This window comes from Salvelinus fontinalis, chromosome 23, assembly GCF_029448725.1.
Source record: "Salvelinus fontinalis isolate EN_2023a chromosome 23, ASM2944872v1, whole genome shotgun sequence".
Lineage (NCBI taxonomy): Eukaryota > Metazoa > Chordata > Actinopteri > Salmoniformes > Salmonidae > Salvelinus > Salvelinus fontinalis.
Genome location: NC_074687.1, coordinates 15,274,322 through 15,297,967, shown reverse-complemented (window position 1 = coordinate 15,297,967; position 23,646 = coordinate 15,274,322). Strand labels below are relative to the sequence as shown.

At 40.9% G+C, this 23,646-nt stretch overlaps 1 protein-coding gene across 8 annotated transcripts in view; it reads right to left on the bottom strand.

The window, feature by feature from the left end:
• Positions 1-23,646, bottom strand: part of LOC129820893 (nck-associated protein 1) — a 75,475-nt gene that overhangs the window by 16,703 nt on the left and 35,126 nt on the right. For 5 of the 8 annotated variants that reach the window (XM_055877977.1, XM_055877976.1, XM_055877978.1 and 2 more), the window contains 7 exons: positions 11,748-11,828; positions 11,194-11,262; positions 6,749-6,894; positions 5,834-5,966; positions 2,970-3,089; positions 1,292-1,431; positions 388-519 (listed from right to left, as the gene is read on the bottom strand). In XM_055877977.1, the coding sequence (XP_055733952.1) occupies positions 388-519; positions 1,292-1,431; positions 2,970-3,089; positions 5,834-5,966; positions 6,749-6,894; positions 11,194-11,262; positions 11,748-11,828 (821 nt within the window). Of the gene's footprint in view, positions 1-387; positions 520-1,291; positions 1,432-2,969; positions 3,090-5,833; positions 5,967-6,748; positions 6,895-11,193; positions 11,263-11,746; positions 11,829-23,646 lie in introns of all 8 variants that reach the window. The other 3 variants (XM_055877979.1, XM_055877981.1, XM_055877982.1) reach the window with 1 other exon arrangement.

Here is a 23,646-nt window from a genome sequence, read left to right as displayed (position 1 = left end):
GGAACATTTCTGGGATTCTTTATTTCACCTCATGAAACATGGAACCAACACTTTACATGTTGAGTTTATATTTTTGTTCAGTGTAATATGTACAAATGGATGACAATGTTCCTTGATTTATAACAATAAACTAAGCCTCAAAGCCTTCCTGCATGAGATAATCAATGGATTGGTGTTTGGTGGAGGAGAAGCAGGTTTCATAACTAACCAGCTTACGTTACAACACAGTGGAAACAGAGAGAGAGCAGTCAGACTATCTGCAGGAATTCACCCATAGCCTCCTGTGAAGACTGGTATTGTAATAAAAGAGTGGATACCCTGAGTGTGTTTGTGTGTTCGTGTCCATGTCATGTGTGTGTGTGTCTGCAAGCACATACGTGTACTCACTTGGTGAAGCGTATCTCCAGGTGTGAGGTGAGGTACTCCCTAGGAGTGAAAGTGTGTTCCCATATCACCATGTTGGGTACGTAGTTGATGGAGAAACACAGCTCGGACAACGCCGTGTGAAGCTTATCCAGGCTAAGAAAACACACACACACACACACACACACACACACACACACACACACACACACACACACACACACACACACACACACACACACACACACACATCAGTTAGGCATTAAAACCTCATTTCGTTCAGATTAAAGGGGAAATCTGTGACAGAGCAGATGGATTAAATTCCTCCAGCACCACAGCTACTGTTGTTTTTACACATCCCTTTTTGGCTCAGACCTGATTCTATATTATTATACTAGCCCTGCTGGTGGTCTGTTTCTATGTATCTTACTGGAAGCTGAGTAGAGTCGAGAATTAGGAGTAGCGTAGTAGAGTTAGGACCAAATTAGAGTGGAATATCCAGAACAGGGAGGGCAAGTGGTGGAAATATATTTTAGCATGGTATTATTCAAACACAGTGGGAAATAAAGTTTGACCAAGGCCCATACTAGTGCACAATGTAGGGAATAGGATGCCATTTTGGACTCATGTAGACCATGACTTGCAAAACCATCGATTAATAGTGTACTGTTGAAAACATCTGAAAGTGGAGAGGAGGTCATGGAGTGCAGAAGTGGGGGTGGAAGTGGCCATGTCTCTGTGTTTCAGGCCTCTTTCCAAATTTGTCTTTCTGTTATTCCTCGGAATTGGAGGAGAATATCTAAGGTTCCCTCCCCGTGGACGTTCTCCAATTTGTTTTGAGAAAGCGGAGAGGACGAATCGAGTAAAGACACATTAGGAAATAGTCCCTAACTTAACTGAGGGACCCTACAGAGTGTACACTACTTACTTGGTGACCAGCAGCCTGTTCTTCCTCATGCTCTCTACTCCAGGCTTCTCTCTCTCAGGCTCTCCTTTCTTCCCAGTCTGCTTCTTTGACTTCTTGTTCACCGCCTGACTGATGGTTTTGGCACAATGTTTTGGCAGCAGCTGCAACAGGAGCAACAGGAAAACCCCTTTAACACCCACAGACCAATAAGGAATGAAGTGACAAATTATATTTTGAAAGCACTTAGTTGGGACGTGCACAACTTAGGCTATATTGTGTTCTATTTACTGTACATGATTGAAATAGAATTATAAAAAGTATCTGACTTAAGACCTACAGTTGAAAAACTTAAATGGCTAGTGGATAAGTTCAGTTCCAACATACGAATAACAAGTTATGCACTCACTGTAAGCCTAAATGACTAGGCCTAAACTGTGTTTGGGAAACGGCCCTTCCTCAGAAATTATAATAAATTAGATGGCTAGGAATGACACAAGTGGTTAGAGCAGACCCCTGATTAATTCATCACCATGACAACATGCACTCACCTGGTTGCTTAGCATTAGTGCTGAGCGATTAACCGAAAGGTATTTAAAACAAGTAACTGAAAAACATTGGTTAAATTATTTGAATTCCATTTAGTTTCGTTTTATTCCTGTGAGCTCAATGTGCACATTGCGCTGCATTTTCTCTAGAGATAAATCAGATCATACATGAACGGTGCTATGTAGTAGGGAGTTGTAGTTTCCAACAAGCCAATGTTCTACATCATTTAGCGCAGAAAACGTGATAATTAGCTTGAACATAATCAATTGCGCGCCTACTTTTCTGGTCTGTGTTTCTTTTACACCTGCTACGTAAGAGACCAGAAGAATGTGCTACATAGAGAGCAGTTGCCTCGAGAGGTATTTTTACCTGAAAATACATGATACTTCGAGATGTATTTTTACCTGAAATTACATGATACGTCAAGATCTATTTTTACCTGAAAATACATGATACTTCGAGAGGTATTTTGACCTAAAAATATATGATATTTCGGAAGGTTTTTCGACCTGAAAATAGATGATACTTCGAGGTATTTTGACCTAAAAATACATGATATCTCAAGAGGTATTTTTACCTGAAAATACATGATACCTCAAGAGGTATTTTTACCTGAAAATACATTATATTTCAAGAGGTATTTTTACCTGAAAATACATTATATTTAGAGAGGTATTTTTACCTGAAAATACATTATATTTAGAGAGGTATTTTTACCTGAAAATACATGATCTAAGAAGTGATTGATAGACAGTTGGTATTCAGCAGTCATAAAAGTATGCCTTATTTTACTTTGATCACAGCATAGGCAGCAGCTTTATAGAGATGAGATAAAACAAATGTAATATACACAAACTTTTATATTTTATTAAAGTAAAGTAATGTGAATAAATGATGGTTAATAAGTGATAAGCAGTAATGGGCAGTCACTACCATCATGGGACTTTTATTCATTGTTGTATTCTGTGTAATTACAGCAGTCAACCCACATAATACATACTGTAGTGCATTAAATGTTTACAAAAAATGTTTAATGAAATGAAAAATCATGATTCTTTTTAAAATGATCAAACCAAAACCGAACCGACTTCAAAAAGCACTCATCACTACTTAGAATGGACTGTGATTAATCACCATGACAACATAACCTCACCTGGTCGCTGAGCGTGCATTGCTCGGTGCAGATGTCTGTGATGAGGTTGCGGGCCTGTTTAGCCATTTCATCCAGAAACATGTTGCACAGGGACAGGCTTCGGTCGCCTATGTGGTGCCTCTGTAGGAAGGGAAGAAAATGTTGTTATCTTGGGGAAAGCTACACCATATATACAAAAGTATGTGGACACCCCTTCAAATTGGTGGATTTGGCTATTTAAGCCACACCCGTTGCTGACATGTGTATAAAATCAAGCACACAGCCATGCAATCTCCATAGACAAAGATTGGCAGGATAATGGCCTTACTGAAGAGCTCAGTGACTTTCAATGTGGCACCGTCATAGGATGCCACCTTTCCAACAAGTCAGTTTGTCCGATGTCTGCCCTGCTAGAGCTGCCCCGGTCAACACTCACTACAGCTCCAAACTGCCTCTGAAAGTAACGTCAGCACAAGAACTGCTCGTCGGGAGCTTCATGAAATGGGTTTCCATGGCCAAGCAGCCACACACAAGCCTAAGATCACCATGCGCAATGCCAAGCGTTGGCTGGAGTGGTATAAAGGCTGGAGCAGTGGAAACGTGTTCTCTGCAGTGAGGAATCACGCTTCACCATCTGGCAGTCCAACGGACAAATCTGGGTTTGGTGGATGCCAGGAGAACACTACCTACCTGAATGCATAGTGCAAACCTTAACGTTTGGTGGAGGAGGAATACTGGTCTGGGGCTGTTTTTGATGGTTCGGGCTAGGTCCCTTAGTTCCAGTGAATGGAAATCTTAACGCTACAGCATACAATGATATTCTAATGCTCTTGTGGCTGAATGGAAGGAAGTCCCACAGTAATGTTCCAAGAAGAGTGGAGGCTGTTATAGCAGCAAAAGTGGGACCAACTACATATTAATGCCCATGATTTTGGAATGAGATGTTCGACGAGCAGGTGTCCACATACTTTTGGTCATGTAGTGTATATAGGAGATTGGCTGGTGGTTGCGCAGTGGATGGTTTGGTGAATGGCTGTTTGTTAGCCTGGTCCCAGATCTAATTCCTTCAGTAGATGTCATTGCCAAACAAATCTAGAACCAGCTGTTTGTAGGTAGAGATGGTCTGAGTGAACCTGTCATTCATAGGTAGCCAACCCTTAACATTCCCCACTGACCAAACTGCCACACTAAAACCGGTCACACACAGTCCACACACACAACTCTGGTCAAACAGTGCACACACCCTCTAAGCTGCGAGAAAAGTCTATCTGATGCTAAGACTGACCGTTGACTGAAGTTCCGTGATCTTAAGTTTGTTCCAAATGGCACCCTATTCCCTATATAGTGCACTACGTTTGACCAAATGGGCCCTGGTCAAACGTAGTGCACTATATAGGGAATAGGGTGCCATTTGGGAAGCATACCTTTTACTGTTACTATAAACTGCTGTAAAAAGTTTTCTTTGCAAGATGGAAATATTCTTGGAAACATTTAAAGCTTTTCCAACATAAATAACTTTTGCAGCTGTCCAAAGCTGTGTGGAATGGACATAGGAAGAGGAACATTTTGAAGACATGCTGAGAGAGGGAGTTTTGTGTTTGAATAAGTGAAATCCAAGCCTTCTATGTCTCAATAAATCTCTTTTATTTCTCTAAGTGCACTCAGACAGCTCTTAAGCAAAAGGCTCTCCCTTGACCACTTTGCTCGGCCACATGAGAACGCCCATTGTGCCACTTATTGTGCCGCCTATTTCAGTACCGTTTTTCAACCAATTATGAGTGAAAATATGTCTTATTTACCAAACTAAATGGATGTTAGAGGGCTACGTGTTTGTTAGGAACAAACACTTCATGATATGTGCCTGGCGTATTTCAACAGAGAGGGAAACAGAAATCTGTTGTGGAGCTTGTGTGTGCTGAGGGCTTTCACATTCCCCCTGAGAGTAGCTAGCAGATGCACCAGTGTATGGTTCAATTACAGATTTAATAAATTATGCTTTTCAGCCCTCTGCTTCTCGGTACACATCTGGGTACATTGACCACAGCTCTGGACGCTTCGTTCTGCGACATTCCACAACCCACAAAAATTTGCTGTGACTTTCCTGATTCTCTGTATGACTCCATCCTGCTGTTCTGGTCACATGCCCTAACAGCATGGAAGGAAACACAGGTTGTCACAAATGGCACCCTATTCCCTATGTAGTGCAATACTTTTGACCAGAACCCATAGAGGTCTGGTCAAAAGTTGTGTTCAAAAGTAGTGCACTGTATAGGGAACAGTGTTCCATTTGGGATGCCCCATGGACCCTAGCAGAACTGAGACGGAGCTGATGGAGACCTACACACATGCAGCCTCCCTCCAATCCCCAGGTGCAACACTGACATTATTCAGTGTGTGAGACATCCTGTGAAATGGCCTGCTTCTCTGAGACTACCAGTCCCCATAAGAGCTAGAAAACAACTGCATGAGATGAAACTCCAAATGGAATAGGTTGCTACTGCACCAAGAGCTTAACCTAAGATTCCAGCTCTTGGAAAGGGATCAAGTCAAACGTATTAGTATACATACAAAACATTTTAAATCTTTACATTGCAAGTATAATACACAAACATGTCTGGGTTCATTTAATAAACATGTATTAATTGACCCTTTATTTAAGTAGGAAAGACCCTCGAGTACCTTTTGACATTCAACTAGGAAAGAATTTTGAAAACGTATTTTGAAAGGCCGATCTGATCAATTGAATATATTAGTTTTTATGTTGAAAATAAGTTTGTTTCCTAAATGACTAGATCCCAGAGTGACCAACCAGACCTTAGTGATGCTTACTGTGATGTTTCGTGATACGGTCGTTACTTCATATCTCAATGGGACACTTCACTCACCTCCTCAGGACAGAGCTCATGAGTGCAGCTCATGAAGTGGGTACAGAGCAGAGGGAAGGAGATGGAGTGCCGAGACTGGGAGGGCAGCTCCAAACACTGCTGGAACATCTTCTCAAACGCACGACTGTAAAAGCTATCAGAGGAGAGAGAGAGAGGAGAGAGAGAGAGGAAAGGAGAGAGAGGAAAGGAGAGAGAAAGGAGAGAGAGAGAGAACAGAGGAGAGAGAGAGAAAGGAAAGATATTAGAAGAGAGAGAGTAAATAGGGAAGAAAGGAAAGTAGAGAGGAAAGAGCATGAGCTGCCAACTTCATCATATATCTCTGGTCCAATAATACCTAATCTGTCCAACCCTCTCAACTCCCGTCCTGTCCTGTCTCCACCAAACATAACAAATAAAAATAACATAACAAAACCCCTAACAGACAGTTAGTTACCATGGGGTTTTATAGGATGAGTGATGGCTATATAGCCTATTACCGTTTACTATGTTTTCCTTGAAAACAAATTCAACTTTAACTGGATCCAATCTATTTGTATTGATGTTATGCATTTTCCTGTGTTGCAGTTTTTACTTTTGTATGTATATTTGATGTGTTTTTCTTAGTATTTTACTGCTTCAATTAAACTACCCAGCAATGATTCTTCATGTTTTTCTGAATTGGAGTCCCAAATGTAGAGCCCCTACCAGAAGATGGAGAGGCTATATGACCTATTAGTTTTTACTATGTTTTAAATGTCTGTGTAACTGAACTGAACATGGAGGTAAATGTAAATGTAGACCCTACCAGAATAAGCCCTGTGGAAAACTAGCTTCTTGTCCAGGGGGTGTACTTGTACATCAAGCTGCCTCAAGCTACGGAAACATGAGATAGATATATGCTCCTGCCCTCTGGGCTGTTCTGGCTCGTTTATTTACCAGAATATGGAGAGGTCAGATGTCTCCACCAGCATCTCCACCAGGGAATCCACCATCTTGGTGTGAAATATAATGGTATTCATCATCTTGCCCAACTCACGGTGGTCTGCGATGCCCAGAGAAGCCTTGGATACACTGGTATAGGCCTAACCAAGGTGGAAACAAGGCATTATTGGTATAGGCCTTACCAGGAGAACACTTTCTTTGGAGACACTATTAAGGTCGACCCAGGGGAAAACAAAACGTATTAACCCTTAAACCCTCAGTTTATCATTCTTTACTCATGTATGCCATGTTGTTTCCAGCTGAAGCGGCTTTATATCTACAGGACCAGTCAAAAGTTTGGACATACCTACTCATTGAATGGTTTTTCTTTATTTTTACTATTTTCTACATTGTAGAATAATAGTGAAGACATCAAAACTATGAAATAACACATATGGAATCATGTAGTAACCAAAAAAGGGTTAAACAAATAAAATATATATTTTATATTTGAGATTCTTCAAAGTAGCCACCCTTTGCCTTGATGACAGCTTTGCACACGCCTGGTATTCTCTCAACCAGCTTCATGAGGTAGTCATTGTTTGTATCATGTAGTTTTAAGTCTTTGGACAAATCATATTCCTATTAGTAGCATTCCTTTCTCTCTTCCCCCAAAAATCCTCCTTTTCTAAGAATCAAATAAAAACCTGATCCGATCTCAATTTGGAAGTCAGTGGGAGTCTGGAAGGAAAAGTGTGGTTGGATGAGTTATCATGTCATTAACATCTGAGGAAAGATTTCTAGGAAGATGTCTGTGTTAACTTGATACTACTGACAATGGCCAAGCAATACAATTTCCTCCCAAAGCATTTGATATCAAACCAAGACAGTATGCAAAACAGATACTCTCTGCAGAGTTCAAGACATTGCTTTCTTTGATCGTGGAGATTGTTAAAAGGAAAACGGCCACAGTTCTGAAGCAGCGATGCCATCAGTTATTTTTTTGGAGACCAAAACTACATCCCATAGGGCACTACTTTTGCCCTATGGTGCACTATGTAGGGAATAGGGTGCCATTTGGTACACACAAAGGGCAGTGAAACAGCTGTGTTACCAGGGCACAACGAGGCCTTAAAGAATCCAAGTCCAAAAATAAAGCGTGAAATCCATCAAATAAAAACACACACACTTTTTGGAAAGAAGTGATTTCGAGCTACACAAGTGTGAGAAAATGCAGCGAGAGTGTTGACTCGAACATGTTCCGCTGGATCTCAACATCTCTAAAATGCCTGCCAACTAAAAGAACGTTTGATGCCAACCTGGTACCACAGCCACATAAAGACATTTAGCAGGTGCTAAACTCACACAACCACTTCTGGTTCAAATGTCTGAGAAAGGACAATAAATAGAAAAAGTAGGCAAGAGGCAAACTTAAGAGTATTGATATTCAAGGACTATTTTGAAACTTTAAAGTGCTGTTGCATGGTGGTCACAATGCCATAATCAGAACAGAAATAGAAAACAGCACTGTGGAGAAAGGAGACATGAAGAAAGACAGACGAGAGAGAAAAATAAGGGTTAGGATTTATCTTCTCTTCCCTCCATCCAGTCCAACTGTGTCTCAACCAATGTATGCTAGTTGAAGTTAGATGATATGATGCAAGACTCTGTTTAGATTAATATCACTAACATGACATCATTGTGGTAATGGCAGTTTGTGTTTCTCATCCAACACGTTCACTTAATGGATCACACAAACAGCAAGAGTTTCCAAAGTAAAACTATGAAAGATTTATTTTTTCTTGAAAATAATGAAAAGTACTTAACAGAAAGGACATTGATATGGCTTATGACAAAGTCTGTCTGCCAGAGTGCTGTAACGGCTCACATGGCATGTGGATTATGGAAGGAGAAGAGAGTACATGCGGTAGTACCTTTAGAAGAAGAGTGTTCTTGTGGAACAGACAGACTTAGGTTCTGATCCAAACATTAATCTTTCAGGGCTAAGAACTCCATCTTGATAAATTAGGATTATTCACTGTCATATTCTTACTTACAACCAGCTATTTTTAGGGATGACAGCAGCACCTGAATATGTAGGCCTATACTGTATATATAGCTGTTTATACATTTATCAGCTGTTCTTGTACAGGATGCTTAAATACTTCCTGAATTTTCTTTGTCCCTGGCAAACGCCGAACCAAAGACGCATAGTGAATAAACCAACGTCCTGCTTCTTGTTATCTGAGCAGTTCTGTTTTTGCTATCCTAGTGTACAGTACGAGAGGCTGTCTGTGAAGGGTGTGGAGCAGCCAGTAGAAAAACCATGAGACTTGAGAAAATAGTTGTTCAGCTGTGTTGGGAAAACAGTTCCCATTCCACGCATGGAAGCTTTTCTCTTTTCCCCCTGCCTCCCCTGGCCTAATTTACCGACTAAACTGAGAAACTTTTCCAAGTTGTAGCATTTCTTGCCGAGGCCCTGAGCTGAGATCAGACAACATCTCAGAGGGAACTGAGTGGGACGGCCATGGCAGAGCCTCTGTCCCAAATGGCACCCTACTCCCTATGTAGTGCACTACTTTTTACCAGGGCCCATAGACCTACCCCATAGGGCCCTGGTCAAACGTATTGAACTATATAGGGAATAGGGTGCCATTTGGGACGCAACATGAAAATCCATCTGAGAGGAGGGCTGGGCCAATCGGACGACGGTGGAACAACGAGTCGACCAACGGATCAGGGAGAGTGATGTAGGTCCCTGGCAGCAGGGGTGGTTGAGATGATCTCAGCAGAGTACTGAGGAGCCAAGCATGGTTGAGAGAGCAAGAGAGAGCGAGCGAGACAGGGAGAGATGTGTTAAGGGATGGGTTAATAGGCGAGCAATGATTCTTAAACAAACACAGCTTCGAAGAAGAATATTTATTGTCATTAATTCCAAATAGTTTTTAAGAAAATGAATGGGGCCCAGAATCTATCCTCCTATATCCATAATACATTTTCTCTGAAATGCATGAAAATGTATTTTTCATCACTTCAAATAACATGCACATCATGCACATGAATGAAAAAATAAAAAAATATTTCTTTATGATGGTTAGACATTTGTCACTAATGACAGACAGAGCGTACTCCTCCTCCTTTCAGTATTTCAGGCCATATCTTCTCCATTACTAGTCTGTTAAATTAATTCATGTGTGGGTTATGTGGTTGACATAGAGCTGGGAGAAGAGAGCACAAGAGTGCTCTTGTGGAACAGACAGGTTTAGGTTCTGATCCTCACATGAAGAGCTCCACCTCGATAAATAAGGACTACTCAGTGACATTTATACAACCATACTACTTTTAGGGATGACAGCAGCACCTGAATATGTAGGCCTATACTGTATATATAGCTAGCTGTTCATACATTAGTCAGCTGTTCTTGTACAGGCTGTTTAAATACTTCCTGAATTTGCTTTGTCCCTGGCAAACACCGAACGCTAAGACGCATAGTGTATAAACAAACGCCCTGCTTCTTGTTATCTGAGCAGTTCTGTATTTGCTATCCTAGTGTACAGTACGAGAAGCTGTCTGTGAAGGGTGTAGAGCAGCAGCCAGAGGGCCTGTATCACAAAGCATTAGAGTAAGAGTGCTGATCCAGGATCAGATCGATCATATTATTCATTACGATCTAAAATACAAAACTACTCTGAATACAAGATCTGAGCCTGTATTCACAAAGCAGCTCAGAGTAGGAGTGCTAATATAGGATCATTTTTGCCTTTTAGATCATAATAAATAAGATCATATGAACAGATCCTAGATCAGCACCCCTACTATGAGATACTTTGTGGATAGGGGCTCAGGTCATTCTCTGATCTATAGATAGGCAACAGTGTGACAGGAGTAGGGTAGCATGCTAAACACTGTTCCCTTATTACTGCCCCAGAGTGCTAATTATGGCTGATGAGACGGAGGGGAACCTGGTCTACTGTATCTACCGGAGGTTCCCCGCGTTCCCCAACACACACAATGGGCTACAGGGCACAGCACAGCACAGCCGCCTATAGATAGGAAACAGGAGTAGGCTGACAGGAGTAGGGTAGCATGCTAAACACTGCCCCCTCATTACTGGCCCAGAGTGCTAATTATGTCTGATTATGACACACACAGTGCTAATTACAACACACACACCTAGCAGTGGCCTCAAAGCCCAGACATTGGTTCAAATAATATTTGAAATCCTTCCAAATACTTTAAGCCTTTGCTCTAGCCTGCCAGGATTGCCAGATGGGCTGGGTTTGACACTTTTCAGACTATTATATTGGTTCCATTGAGCTTGCCTGGTGCAATGGAACCAATAGAATAGTCTCAAAAGTGTCAAACCCAGTCCAGTATTGTGAAAGGATTCTGAATACTATTTGAACCCAGGTCTGCCTCACTGCCACAAAGCTCATCTCATTTTCCTGATGGCGTCTTACCTGCAATCTGAACCAGTCCAACCTCATGCCCCTGAAATCAAACACGTCCCCGTCTTCCACTGTAACACCGACAGAGACAATTCACTCAGATATGGGATCACCATGACACAGGAGGGAGGGGAGCGGGCGAAGAGGTGGAGAGCGGCTCAGGCTTATACTCTGCCCACCATCTGCCCTCCCTCCTTTCATCTGTCCATCACTCAGCCATTACCAAAACAACACATGTCTACACAGACAAAGGCTTTTAGTGCTTAAGGCTAATATAGATAGATAAAAACAACTAAGCATGATTAATTAGACATTTTCTAAACTGGAATATTTACTGTACTGCAACAGAATAAATTGAATTGTGTTATAGGTCTGGTCAACATAAAAACAACTATGGTAAGCATTGGCCAATACAAGTAGAGGTTTTCTAAACTGGAACATATACAGAAAAAAGATGGAATGAACTCTCTTTTAGGTTGGATCAACAACATGAGTCTAAATGAGAAACTGTATATATTTATGTTATTTCTGTAATATGAGTGGCAGGCCGTGTTAGGTTGAATACCTTGTTTGACGCTGAGGGACGTCATGGTATTGACGAAGGAGGACATGATGATGGACTCATCCTCAGGACAGACGGACAGATTCTAGAGGGGAGCAGAGGAAAGCCTCAGACACTGTTTACAGTAGAATGCTGTGAGGGGATCTAGCAAATACAAGAGTTTTACATTGCATATCAGAGAGCGAGATGTGGCCAAGCAAAGAATCACATCAACAAAATACTTGGTCTCCATCTAGTGGTCAGCTCTGCTTTTTCCCTTCAAAATATCAACCTGCATAAGGGTCTTTCTATAAATAAATGGGCCAATGTGTGACATCAGGGTCAACATCTCTAAATGGTTTGATATACATTTAAATATGATTAGGTAGCTTCATATGTGTAGTTAGAGGGATAAAAGTCTAGGTAGGCACAATGAGACCACACAGTATCTCTACCTAGCAACAACAAACCATCTACTGTACATGTCATTCAAAATGTTCCAAGAAACATGGACACCACATGTTTCTTTGTCATGCCTAGTCGCCAGGCATTTTTTGTGCTCAAGTCAATTTCGCTATCATTTATAGCAATGCCAAACATTCCTGGAGAATGAAAAAAAAGAAACAACAGCATTTCTATATGTTTTAATAGGTGATATAATAATTTAATACAATGGGTTTTGTCAACAAAATCATTGACAATAATAATAACCAATAATGAAATCAATAAACTCTTCAAGCCTTGTGTGTGTGTGTGTGTGTGTGTGTGTGTGTGTGTGTGTGTGTGTGTGTGTGTGTGTGTGTGTGTGAGTGAGAGAGTCTGTGTCTAAAACCTAGCCGTCAAATTCTTGCTTCCTCTGTCCATATTTCCTCCAATCCTTGCCTCTCCTTGAAAGTGCATTGTAGCCTGAGGGGAGGAACCTTCACTCCTCTCCCCCAATGTGCTTTAAGAGGGAGGTGAGGTATGGGGGAAGCAACGGCAGAATCTCAATTGCATTTCCTTGATCACTCAAGTCCTGCCTCCTCACCCCCTTCTCAAAACCCTTTGGATAAGAAGGTGACAGTGGAAGGACCTCTGACATTCCCATCCAATGGGTTTTAAGAAGGAGACGAGGACAGGATGCGACAAATCAAGGAAATGCAATTGAGATTCTCCCAAGGACGTAGGAATCAAGTATTTGAAAGCTATTAAAGCCCACATGCAGTCTTTGTAATTGTATTTTTAAATCATCACGGTATAACTAATAAATCACTCTGTGTTTTTATTTAATGAAAATTACGCAGAAATACAGTGCCTTCGGAAAGTATTCAGACCCCGTGACTTTTCCACATTTTGTTACGTTACAGCCTTATTCTAAAATTGATTCAATATTTTTTCTCCCCTCAGCAATCTACACATAATACCGCATAATGACAAAGCAAAAACTGTTTTTTAGAAATTTGTGAAAATTTGTGACCGACCGGCTCGTTTCGGTCTTATGTAGCAACATTGGAAATTGTGTTTTTTAACATTGGATAAAAGTAGAGACTCAGAGCTATGAAATAGTATTTCATAGACTACAGTTGAGGAACAATGGTAAAGTAATTCTGCTTTGAAAGTAATGCTAACTGGCTAACATTGGCTAGCTTGCTAGCTACTTCCAGGCATAAATGAGAGAACAGCTCACTCTGACCATTTTACACGCCCTAGCAGAGCTGGTTAGGCTGATTTTATGTTATCCAGACCGTTGGTGACTGCAACTGTGCAGCTGGCAAAACATTTATTTGACTTTTTATCCAACGTTTAGTGACACGGGTGTTGAGCGTTCGTAAATTCATCAGTTATTCTGCTCTCTAGATGCTTACCTGCTACATCTATCGATAGGGGTTGCAGTGTCATCATAAACATTCTATTTAAATAGTAACTTGCATAGAGTCTTTTGTTAAGGCATGTAGCTAGCAAGCTAAACAATGAACCATAATAGCAACTCATACGTTAATACCCTGCATGAATCTGCAGGTAGCAACCCGGTTCAATGTTAGCTAGCTAACATTAGGCTATAACTAGCAATGCAAATGGCTCTGAGATACAAATATTATTACACAGATCATACACATAACGTTAGCTAGCTAGCTAACAGTACACTAACTTGAAATTACTTTGACAAAGTTAGAAACGTGTAATATCTGAAAATGTAGCTAGCTAGACTCTCTTACCCGTATAAATGGATGGCCATCACTAGCACAGAGAGGCTGCGGCCTATATACACAGACTTGAGATCATTGGCCACTTTAATAAATGGAACACTAGTCACTTTAACTTCACTAGGGTAGGGGGCAGCATTGGGAATTTTGGATGAAAAGCGTGCCCAAATTAAACTGCCTGCTACTCAGTCATAAAAGCTAGAATATGGATATAATTCGTTTTTCAACTCCTTGCCTATCGAATACACAGTGTCTATGGGGTCATATTGCACGTCCTAAGGATTCCACTAGATGTCAACAGTCTTTATAACCTTGTTTGAGAATTCTACTGTGAAGTGGGGGCGAATGAGAGGGGATTGAGTCAGAGGTCTGCCAGAGAGGCATGAGCTGACCACGCACGCTCGCGTGATAGTTAGCTTGCATTCCATTGCAATTCTACAGACAAAGGAATTCTCAGGTTGGAACATTATTGAAGATTTATGTTAAAACATCCTAAAGATTGATTTTATACATCGTTTGACATGTTTCTACGGACTGTAACGGAACTTTTTGACTTTTCGTCTGCACCTAGTGATCTCGCCTCATGAATTTTGATTACTGTGCTAAACGCGCGAACAAAGAAGAGGTATTTGGACATAAATTATGGACATTATCGAACAAAACAAACATTTATTGTGGAACTGGGATTCCTGGGAGTGCATTCTGATGAAGATCATCAAAGGTAAGTGAATATTTTTAATGCTATTTCTGACTTCTGTTGACTACACAACATGGCGGATATCTGTTTGGGTTGTTTTGTTCTCTGAGCGCTGTACTCAGATTATTGCATGGTGTGCTTTTTCCGTAAAGTGTTTTTGAAATCTGACACAGCGGTTGCATTAACTTCTCTGGGATAGGTGGGACGGTAGCGTCCCACTTGGCCAAAATCCAGAAAAAATGTAGCGTGCCAAATTCAAATATCTTACTATAAAAATCAATCTTTCATGAAATCACACATGAAAGACACCAAATTAAAGCTACACATGTTGTGAATCCAGCCAACATGTCTGATTTCAAAAAGGATTTACGGGGAAAGCACACCAAAACAATTATGTTAGCTCAGTACATAGCCACAGAAAAACACAGCCATTTTCCCAGCAAAAGATAGTAGTCACAAAAAGCAGAAATAGAGATAAAATGTATCACTAACCTTTGATGATCTTCATCAGATGACACTCATAGGACATCATGTTACACAATACATTTATGTTTTGTTCGATAATGTGCATATTTATATCCACAAATCTCGGTTTACATTGGCGCCATGTTCAGAAATGCCTCCAAAATATCCGGAGTAATTGCAGAGAGCCACGTCAAATAACAGAAATATTCATCATAAACTTTGATGAAAGATACATGTTTTACACAGAATTAAAGATCCACTTGTTCTTAATGCAACCGCGGTGTCAGATTTAAAAAAAACTTTACGTAAAAAGCACACCATGCAATAATCTGAGACGGCGCTCAGATTTAACATAATTTAACATAACTCCGCCATCTTGCTACCGATCTACCCGGCCAGCTGTCTGGATCGCCGTGACCCCAACCAACCTCTACTCACTGGACCCTTATTGATCACTCGATTAAGCATGCCTCTCCTTAATGTAAATATGCCTTGTCCATTGCTGTTCTGGTTAGTGTTTATTGGCTTATTTCACTGTAGGGCCTCTAGCCATGCTCACTATACCATATCCAACCTTTCAGTTCCACCACCCACATATGCGATGACTTCACCTGGTTTCAATGATGTTTCTAGAGACAATATCCCTCTCATCATCACTCAATACCTAGGTTTACCTCCACTGTATTCACATCCTACCATACCTTTGTCTGTACATTATTCCTTGAAGCTATTTTATCGCCCCCTGAAACGTCCTTTTACTCTCTGTTCTAGACGTTCTAGACGACCAATTCTCATAGCTTTTAGCCGTACCCTTATCCTACTCCTCCTCTGTTCCTCTGGTGATGTAGAGGTGAATCCAGGCCCTGCAGTACCTATCTCCACTCCTATTCCCCAGGCGCTCTCTTTTGATGACTTCTTTAACCGTAATAGCCTTGGTTTCATGCATGTTAACATTAGAAGCCTCCTCCCTAAGTTTGTTTTGTTCACTGCTTTAGCACACTCTGCCAACCCGGATGTTTTAGCCGTGTCTGAATCCTGGCTTAGAAAGACCACCAAAAATTCTGACATTTTCATCCCCAACTACAAGATTTTCAGACAATATAGAACGGCCAAAGGGGGCGGTGTTGCAATCTACTGCAAAGATTGCCTGCAGAGTTCTGTTTTACTATCCAGGTCTGTTCCCAAACAATTTGAACTTCTACTTTTAAAAATCCACCTCTCTAAAAACAAGTCTCTCACCGTTGCCGCCTGCTATAGACCACCCTCTGCCCCCAGCTGTGCTCTGGACACCATATGTGAACTGATTGCCCCCCATCTATCTTCAGAGCTCGTGCTGCTAGGCGACCTAAATTGGAACATGCTTAACACCCCAGCCATCCTACAATCTAAGCTTGATGCCCTCAATCTCACACAAATTATCAATGAACCTACCAGGTACCACCCCAATTCCGTAAATACGGGCACCCTCATAGATATCATCCTAACCAACTTGCCCTCCAAATACACCTCTGCTGTTTTCAACCAAGATCTCAGCGATCACTGCCTCATTGCCTGCATCCGTAATGGGTCAGCGGTCAAACGACCTCCACTCATCACTGTCAAACGCTCCCTGAAACACTTCAGCGAGCAGGCCTTTCTGATCGACCTGGCCGAGGTATCCTGGAAGGATATTGATCTCATCCCGTCAGTAGAGGATGCCTGGATATTTTTTTTAAATGCCTTCCTCACCATCTTGAATAAGCATGCCCCATTCAAGAAATTTAGAACCAGGAACAGATATAGCCCTTGGTTCTCTCCTGACCTGACTGCCCTTAACCAACAGAAAAACATCCTATGGCGTTCTGCATTAGCATCGAACAGCCCCCGTGATATGCAACTTTTCAGGGAAGCTAGAAACCAATATACACAGGCAGTTAGAAAAGCCAAGGCTAGCTTTTTCAAGCAGAAATTTGCTTCCTGCAACACAAATTCAAAAAAGTTCTGGGACACTATAAAGTCCATGGAGAATGAGAACACCTCCTCCCAGCTTCCAACTGCACTGAAGATAGGAAACACTGTCACCACCGACAAATCCACTATAATTGAGAATTTCAATAAGCATTTTTCTAAGGCTGGCCATGCTTTCCACCTGGCTACCCCTACCCCGGTCAACAGCACTGCCCTCCCCTCTGCTACTCGCCCAAGCCTTCCCCATTTCTCTTTCTCCCAAATACAGTCAGCTGATGTTCTGAAAGAGCTGCAAAATCTGGACCCTTACAAATCAGCCGGGCTAGATAATCTGGACCCTTTCTTTCTAAAACTATCTGCTGAAATTGTTGCCACCCCTATTACTAGCCTTTTCAACCTCTCTTTCGTGTCATCTGAGATTCCCAAAGATTGGAAAGCAGCTGCGGTTATCCCCCTCTTCAAAGGGGGGGACACTCTTGACCCTAACAGCTACAGACCTATATCTATCCTACCCTGCCTTTCTAAGGTCTTCGAAAGCCAAGTCAACAAACAGATTACAGACCATTTCGAATCCCACCATACCTTCTCCGCTATGCAATCTGGTTTCAGAGCTGGTCATGTGTAAACCTCAGCCACGCTCAAGGTCATAAACGATATCTTAACCGCCATCGATAGGAAACAATACTGTGCAGCCGTATTCATTGACCTGGCCAAGGCTTTTGACTCTGTCAATCACCACATCCTCATCGGCAGACTCGACAGCCTTGGTTTCTCTAATGATTGCCTCGCCTGGTTCACCAACTACTTCTCTGATCGAGTTCAGTGTGTCAAATCGGAGGGTCTGTTGTCCGGGCCTCTGGCAGTCTCTATGGGGGTGCCACAGGGTTCAATTCTTGGACCGACTCTCTTCTCTGTATACATCAATGATGTCGCTCTTGCTGCTGGTGATTCTCTGATCCATCTCTACGCAGACGACACTATTCTGTATACTTCTGGCCCTTCTTTTGACACTGTGTTAACAACCCTCCAGGCGAGCTTCAATGCCATACAGCTCTCCTTCCGTGGCCTCCATTTGCTCTTAAATACAAGTAAAACTAAATGCATGCTCTTCAACCGATCGCTGCCTGCACCTGCCCGCCTGTCCAACATCACTACTCTGGACGGCTCTGACTTAGAATATGTGGACAACTACAAATACCTAGGTGTCTGGTTAGACTGTAAACTCTCCTTCCAGACTCACATCAAACATCTCCAATCCAAAGTTAAATCTAGAATTGGCTTCCTACTCCGCAACAAAGCATCCTTCACTCATGCTGCCAAACATACCCTTGTAAAACTGACCATCCTACCAATTCTCGACTTCGGTGATGTCATTTACAAAATAGCCTCCAAAACCCTACTCAATAAACTGGATGCAGTCTATCACAGTGCCATCCGTTTTGTCACCAAAGCCCCATATACTACCCACCACTGCGACCTGTACACTCTCGTTGGCTGGCCCTCGCTTCATACTCGTCGCCAAACCCACTGGCTCCAGGTCATCTACAAGACCCTGCTAGGTAAAGTCCCCCCTTATCTCAGCTCGCTGGTCACCATAGCAGCACCTACCTGTAGCACGCGCTCCAGCAGGTATATCTCTCTGGTCACCCCCAAAACCAATTCTTCCTTTGGCCGCCTCTCCTTCCAGTTCTCTGCTGCCAATGACTGTAACGAACTACAAAAATCTCTGAAACTGGAAACACTTATCTCCCTCACTAGCTTTAAGCACCAGCTGTCAGAGCAGCTCATAGATTACTGCACCTGTACATAGCCCATCTATAATTTTGCCCAAACAACTACCTCTTTACCTACTGTATTTATTTATTTATTTTGCTCCTTTGCACCCCATTATTTCTATCTCTACTTTTTTCTATCTCTACTATCTCCACTTTTTTTTAATTTTTTTTACTTGCTATATTGTATTTACTTCGCCACCATGGCCTTTTTATATTTTTATTTATTTATATATTTTGTTTGCCTTCACCTCCCTTATCTCACCTCACTTGCTCATATTGTATATAGACTTATTTTTCACTGTATTATTGACTGTATGTTTGTTTTATTCCATGTGTAACTATGTGTTGTTGTATGTGTCGAACTGCTTTGCTTTATCTTGGCCAGGTCGCAATTGTAAATGAGAATGTGTTCTCAATTTGCCTACCTGGTTAAATAAAGGTGAAATAAAAAAATAAAAATAAAAATGTTGGAGTCAACAGAAATACAAAATTACATCATAAATATTCCCTTACCTTTGATTATGTTCATCATAATGCACTACCAGGAATCCTAGTTCCACAATAAATCATTGTTTTGTTCGATAATGTCCATTACTTATGTCCAATTAGCTACTTTTGCTAGCATGTGTAGTACACGTGTCCAAACGTGTTCAAACGCTCTCACAGATGCAGGCAAACGGACGAGAACTTCAAAAAGTTATATTACAAGTCGAATAAACTGGTCAAACTTAGTAGAGAATCAATCTTCAGGATGTTGTTATCATTTATATCCAATAAAGTTCCAACCGGAGAATTATTTTCAGTCTCTATAAGTAATGGAACGCATGGCGATATCATGAGGAATGCCCGTGACCAAGAACTGGCAATCTGCCAGACCACTGACTCAAACACCTCCCATCCGGTCCCACATCACAGTATAGGCTTCATTCAGCGTTCTACAGACTGTTGACATCTAGTGGAAGGCGTAGGAAGTGCAAATAGATCCATATATTACAGGGAATTGAATAGGCGATGAGTTTAACAATGACCAGTCTCAGAATTCTCACTTCCTGTTTGGATTTTTTCTCAGGTTTTTGCCTGCCATTTGAGTTCTGATATACTCACAGAAATCATTCAAACAGTTTTAGAAATGTCAGAGTGTTTTATATCCAATAATAATAATAATATGCAGGGACAGAGTAGGAGGCAGTTCACTATGGGCACGCAATTCATCCAAAAGTGAAACTACTGCCCCCTATATCAAAGAAGTTAAGGAGAAGTGGATCTAAAATCCCATGCATAACAGTTGTATCTTTTAGCAATGTTTATTATGAGTATTTTTGTAAATTGATGTGGCTCTCTGCAAAATCACCGGATGTTTTGGAACTACTGAACATAACGTGCCAATGTAAACTCAGATTTTTGGATATAAGTATGAACAAAACATACATGTATTGTGTAACATGAAGTTTTATGAGTGTCCGCTGATGAAGATCATCAAAGGTTAGTGATTAATTTTATCTCTATTTCTGCTTTTTGTGACTCCTCTCTCTGGCTGGAAAAATGGCTGTGTTTTTCTGTGACTTGGCTCTGACTTAACATAATCGTTTGGTGGGCTTTCGTCGTAAAGCCTTTTTGAAATCGGACACTGTGGCTGGATTTACAACAAGTGTATCTTTAAAATGGTGTAAAATACTTGTATGTTTGAGGATTTGTAATTATGGGATTTCTGTTGTTTTGAATTTGGCGCCCTGCAATTTCACTGGCTGTTGACGAGGTGGGACGCGTCCCACATACCCTAGTGAGGTTAATAATGTCTATTCTACTGTATCTTAGTCTATGCCACTCTGACATTGCTCTTCCATATATTGATATATTTCTAACTCCATTCCTTACTTAGATTTCTGTGTATTGGGTATACGTTGTGAAATTGTTAGATATTACTTGTTAGATATTGCTGCACTGTCGGAACTAGAAGCACAAGCATTTCGCTACACCCGCAATAACATCTTCTAAACAAGTGTATGTTACCAATACAATTTGATTTGGATGCTTCTCCCTCTCTGTCACGTATGCCATTCTAGCCATTAGATTGAAGATCGAATGTTTTATACAACAGCCTTCTGTGTATTCTCTTTTCGACTCCGTCTGCATATTTGCAATAAAACGCCAGGATTTCCTCCATCTCCTTAGCTATCATACTCTAATTCCACTGATTTCAAAACTCGGTCCTCCAGAAAGTGGAGAGCAACACTTACGCAGTTCTACTACATGATATATTTCAAAAAAGCCGCGTTAGAAAGGATTACCTACACATACTGACCAGCTCATACTATAGATAGAAGCATGATACATGGCAGACCAATCCGAACTCATCTCTCGGCATTATCTCAGCCAATCATAGCTAGTGGGAAAGTTGCTGTCTTTTTTGTGGCTAAACCAACTAGGCTGGTAATTTAACCATTTTATTTGTATTTACAGATGGCATACAAGTTTGTTATTAAGGCACATGAAAGTTCACGTTCCAGAAAAATGCATTTAGATAAAAAAAAGTTTTATGTTCAAATGGCTCCTGTGAAGTAGCGACACACGACATACACCTAGTTTCCTGAAACGAGTCACATTTGTGGAGATCTGAAAGGGATTGTTTGATGGGTGGTGACATGGTGAGAGCTCCACCGTACTCTCTGAAAGGCTTGGTGAAATTTGGCAATATTGCTTACACCTGTTCAATCCTCTCAGATCTCCACAAGTGTCTAGGTGTAGGAGCTAGAGGTTGCTTCTGGACAGGACCCCACAATCCTCCAGGTGTGTGGTGGACCTACAGCATGCATTTGCACAGGTGTAAGCTGGACACAACCACGGCACCCTATCAGGCTGATCAGACAGCTCTGGGTAGCTGAAGACCTGCTGTAAACAGTGAAAGGATATATTTACATGTCTACTATTCACATCCTTGCTTCATTCCAGCTAGTTAGATGTGCAACCACTGACTAACTATAGCTGGGGGAATATCTCTAGTCTAGCAATATATACTGTTGTTTTGGCTGTATGGTATCATTTAATAAAATAACCAATGGTTAATTAGGTAGCTAGGATATATCAGTCTGCTAACCATTTACAGTAACAGCAGTTCATTAATAAGTCAATACACATTAAATCTTATGCAGAAATTGAGAAATCTTACTTAATCTTGGCACTGTGGCACGGTATGGGCAGCTATTAATCGATGAATTAATAAATAATATATTCATAGAATGGAGTTAGAAGGGTGAACTCCTACTTTGAAAGGACAGGAAATGTTGGCTTTGCACTTAACCAATGACAGGCATTCAACATTTAACCCCACCCACATGTGAAAATCAAAATATGAAGTTTTTTGTTTTTTTTCTAAAGAATATATACGCCGTTTTCACCCTCCCGATTGCTCCATTTGAACTCGGAAAACAAACGATCAAAACGTACACGGACAGTAATCTTACCTCAGGAATTGAACTACAACCGCAACATTTCGCTACACCCCGGCGATAACATCTGTCACATGTGTATATGTATATGTGACCAATACAATTTGATCTTGCCAATGTTGTCCAGGGCTAATTATCTTGACCGCCGTAACAACAGACACCAAAATGTTCTGTCAATTCTCCAGATCAACATTAATTCCCGCACTTTGGATGTTGTTCAATCGTCTGCAGTATCACACCCGATCTTTATCACTTGACTGTCATTCGGAAAACCCTTTCCTGAATCAGCTAATGTTGTGCGCTAAATTCCCTACGTACCTAAACAGCTACACATAAAAAATGCACATCAAACAAATATTATGCCGAATTATTGTTAATGACCGTTAATGACAGTGTCAATTTTTCTTTGATTAATCTTGTTAAAGTTACTCTTTCTGTTATAAGAATTCGATTTTGAAATCCATACATTATTTTGTATATGTGTGCCCATGAAAACTGTTTTCACACCTCAACATTGGGAGATTCGAAATGTTACGAGGTTACAGTGCACTTCCAAGATCTCCATACAGAAAAAGAGTCCAATATCCAGGAATTTTACAGGATCAAGTTCAATGTGTAATTCATTGTTGTTAAATGCTTAGTAAATGATATAACAACAAACAGCAGTATCATAAATGTAAAGAAAGAAAGGTAATGTTTTATGTCACACGATTTTTGCCAAATCTGTGAAGACTCCAAGCATGAGAAAGGGTTTAAACATTTTTTGATTCAACTCATGAATTATATTGAATATATCTATGTTCCCCCTTTATATCTTAATGTATTCAAGTGAAGAAAAGAGGCAAATTATTATTAATGACTTTGTAACAGCTCCAAACAGTTGTCCAAACAGTTGTCACTGGTACTCTATACCCTTTATAGAAAGACCCATATACCAGAGTACTCCATCATCAGTCATACACTTAAGCAATAAGGCCCGAGGGGGTGTGGTACAGTGGGGCAAAAAAGTATTTAGTCAGCCACCAATTGTGCAAGTTCTCCCACTTAAAAAGATGAGAGAGGCCTGTAATTTTCATCATAGGTACACTTCAACTATGACAGACAAAATGAAGAAAACAAATCTAGAAAATCACATTGTAGGATTTTTAATGAATTTATTTGCAAATTATGGTGGAAAATAAGTATTTGGTCAATAACAAAAGTTTCTCAATACTTTGTTATATACCCTTTGTTGGCAATGACAGAGGTCAAACGTTTTCTGTAAGTCTTCACAAGGTTTTCACACACTGTTGCTGGTATTTTGGCCCATTCCTCCATGCAGATCTCCTCTAGAGCAGTGATGTTTTGGGGCTGTTGCTGGGCAACACGGACTTTCAACTCCCTCCAAAGACTTTCTATGGGGTTGAGATCT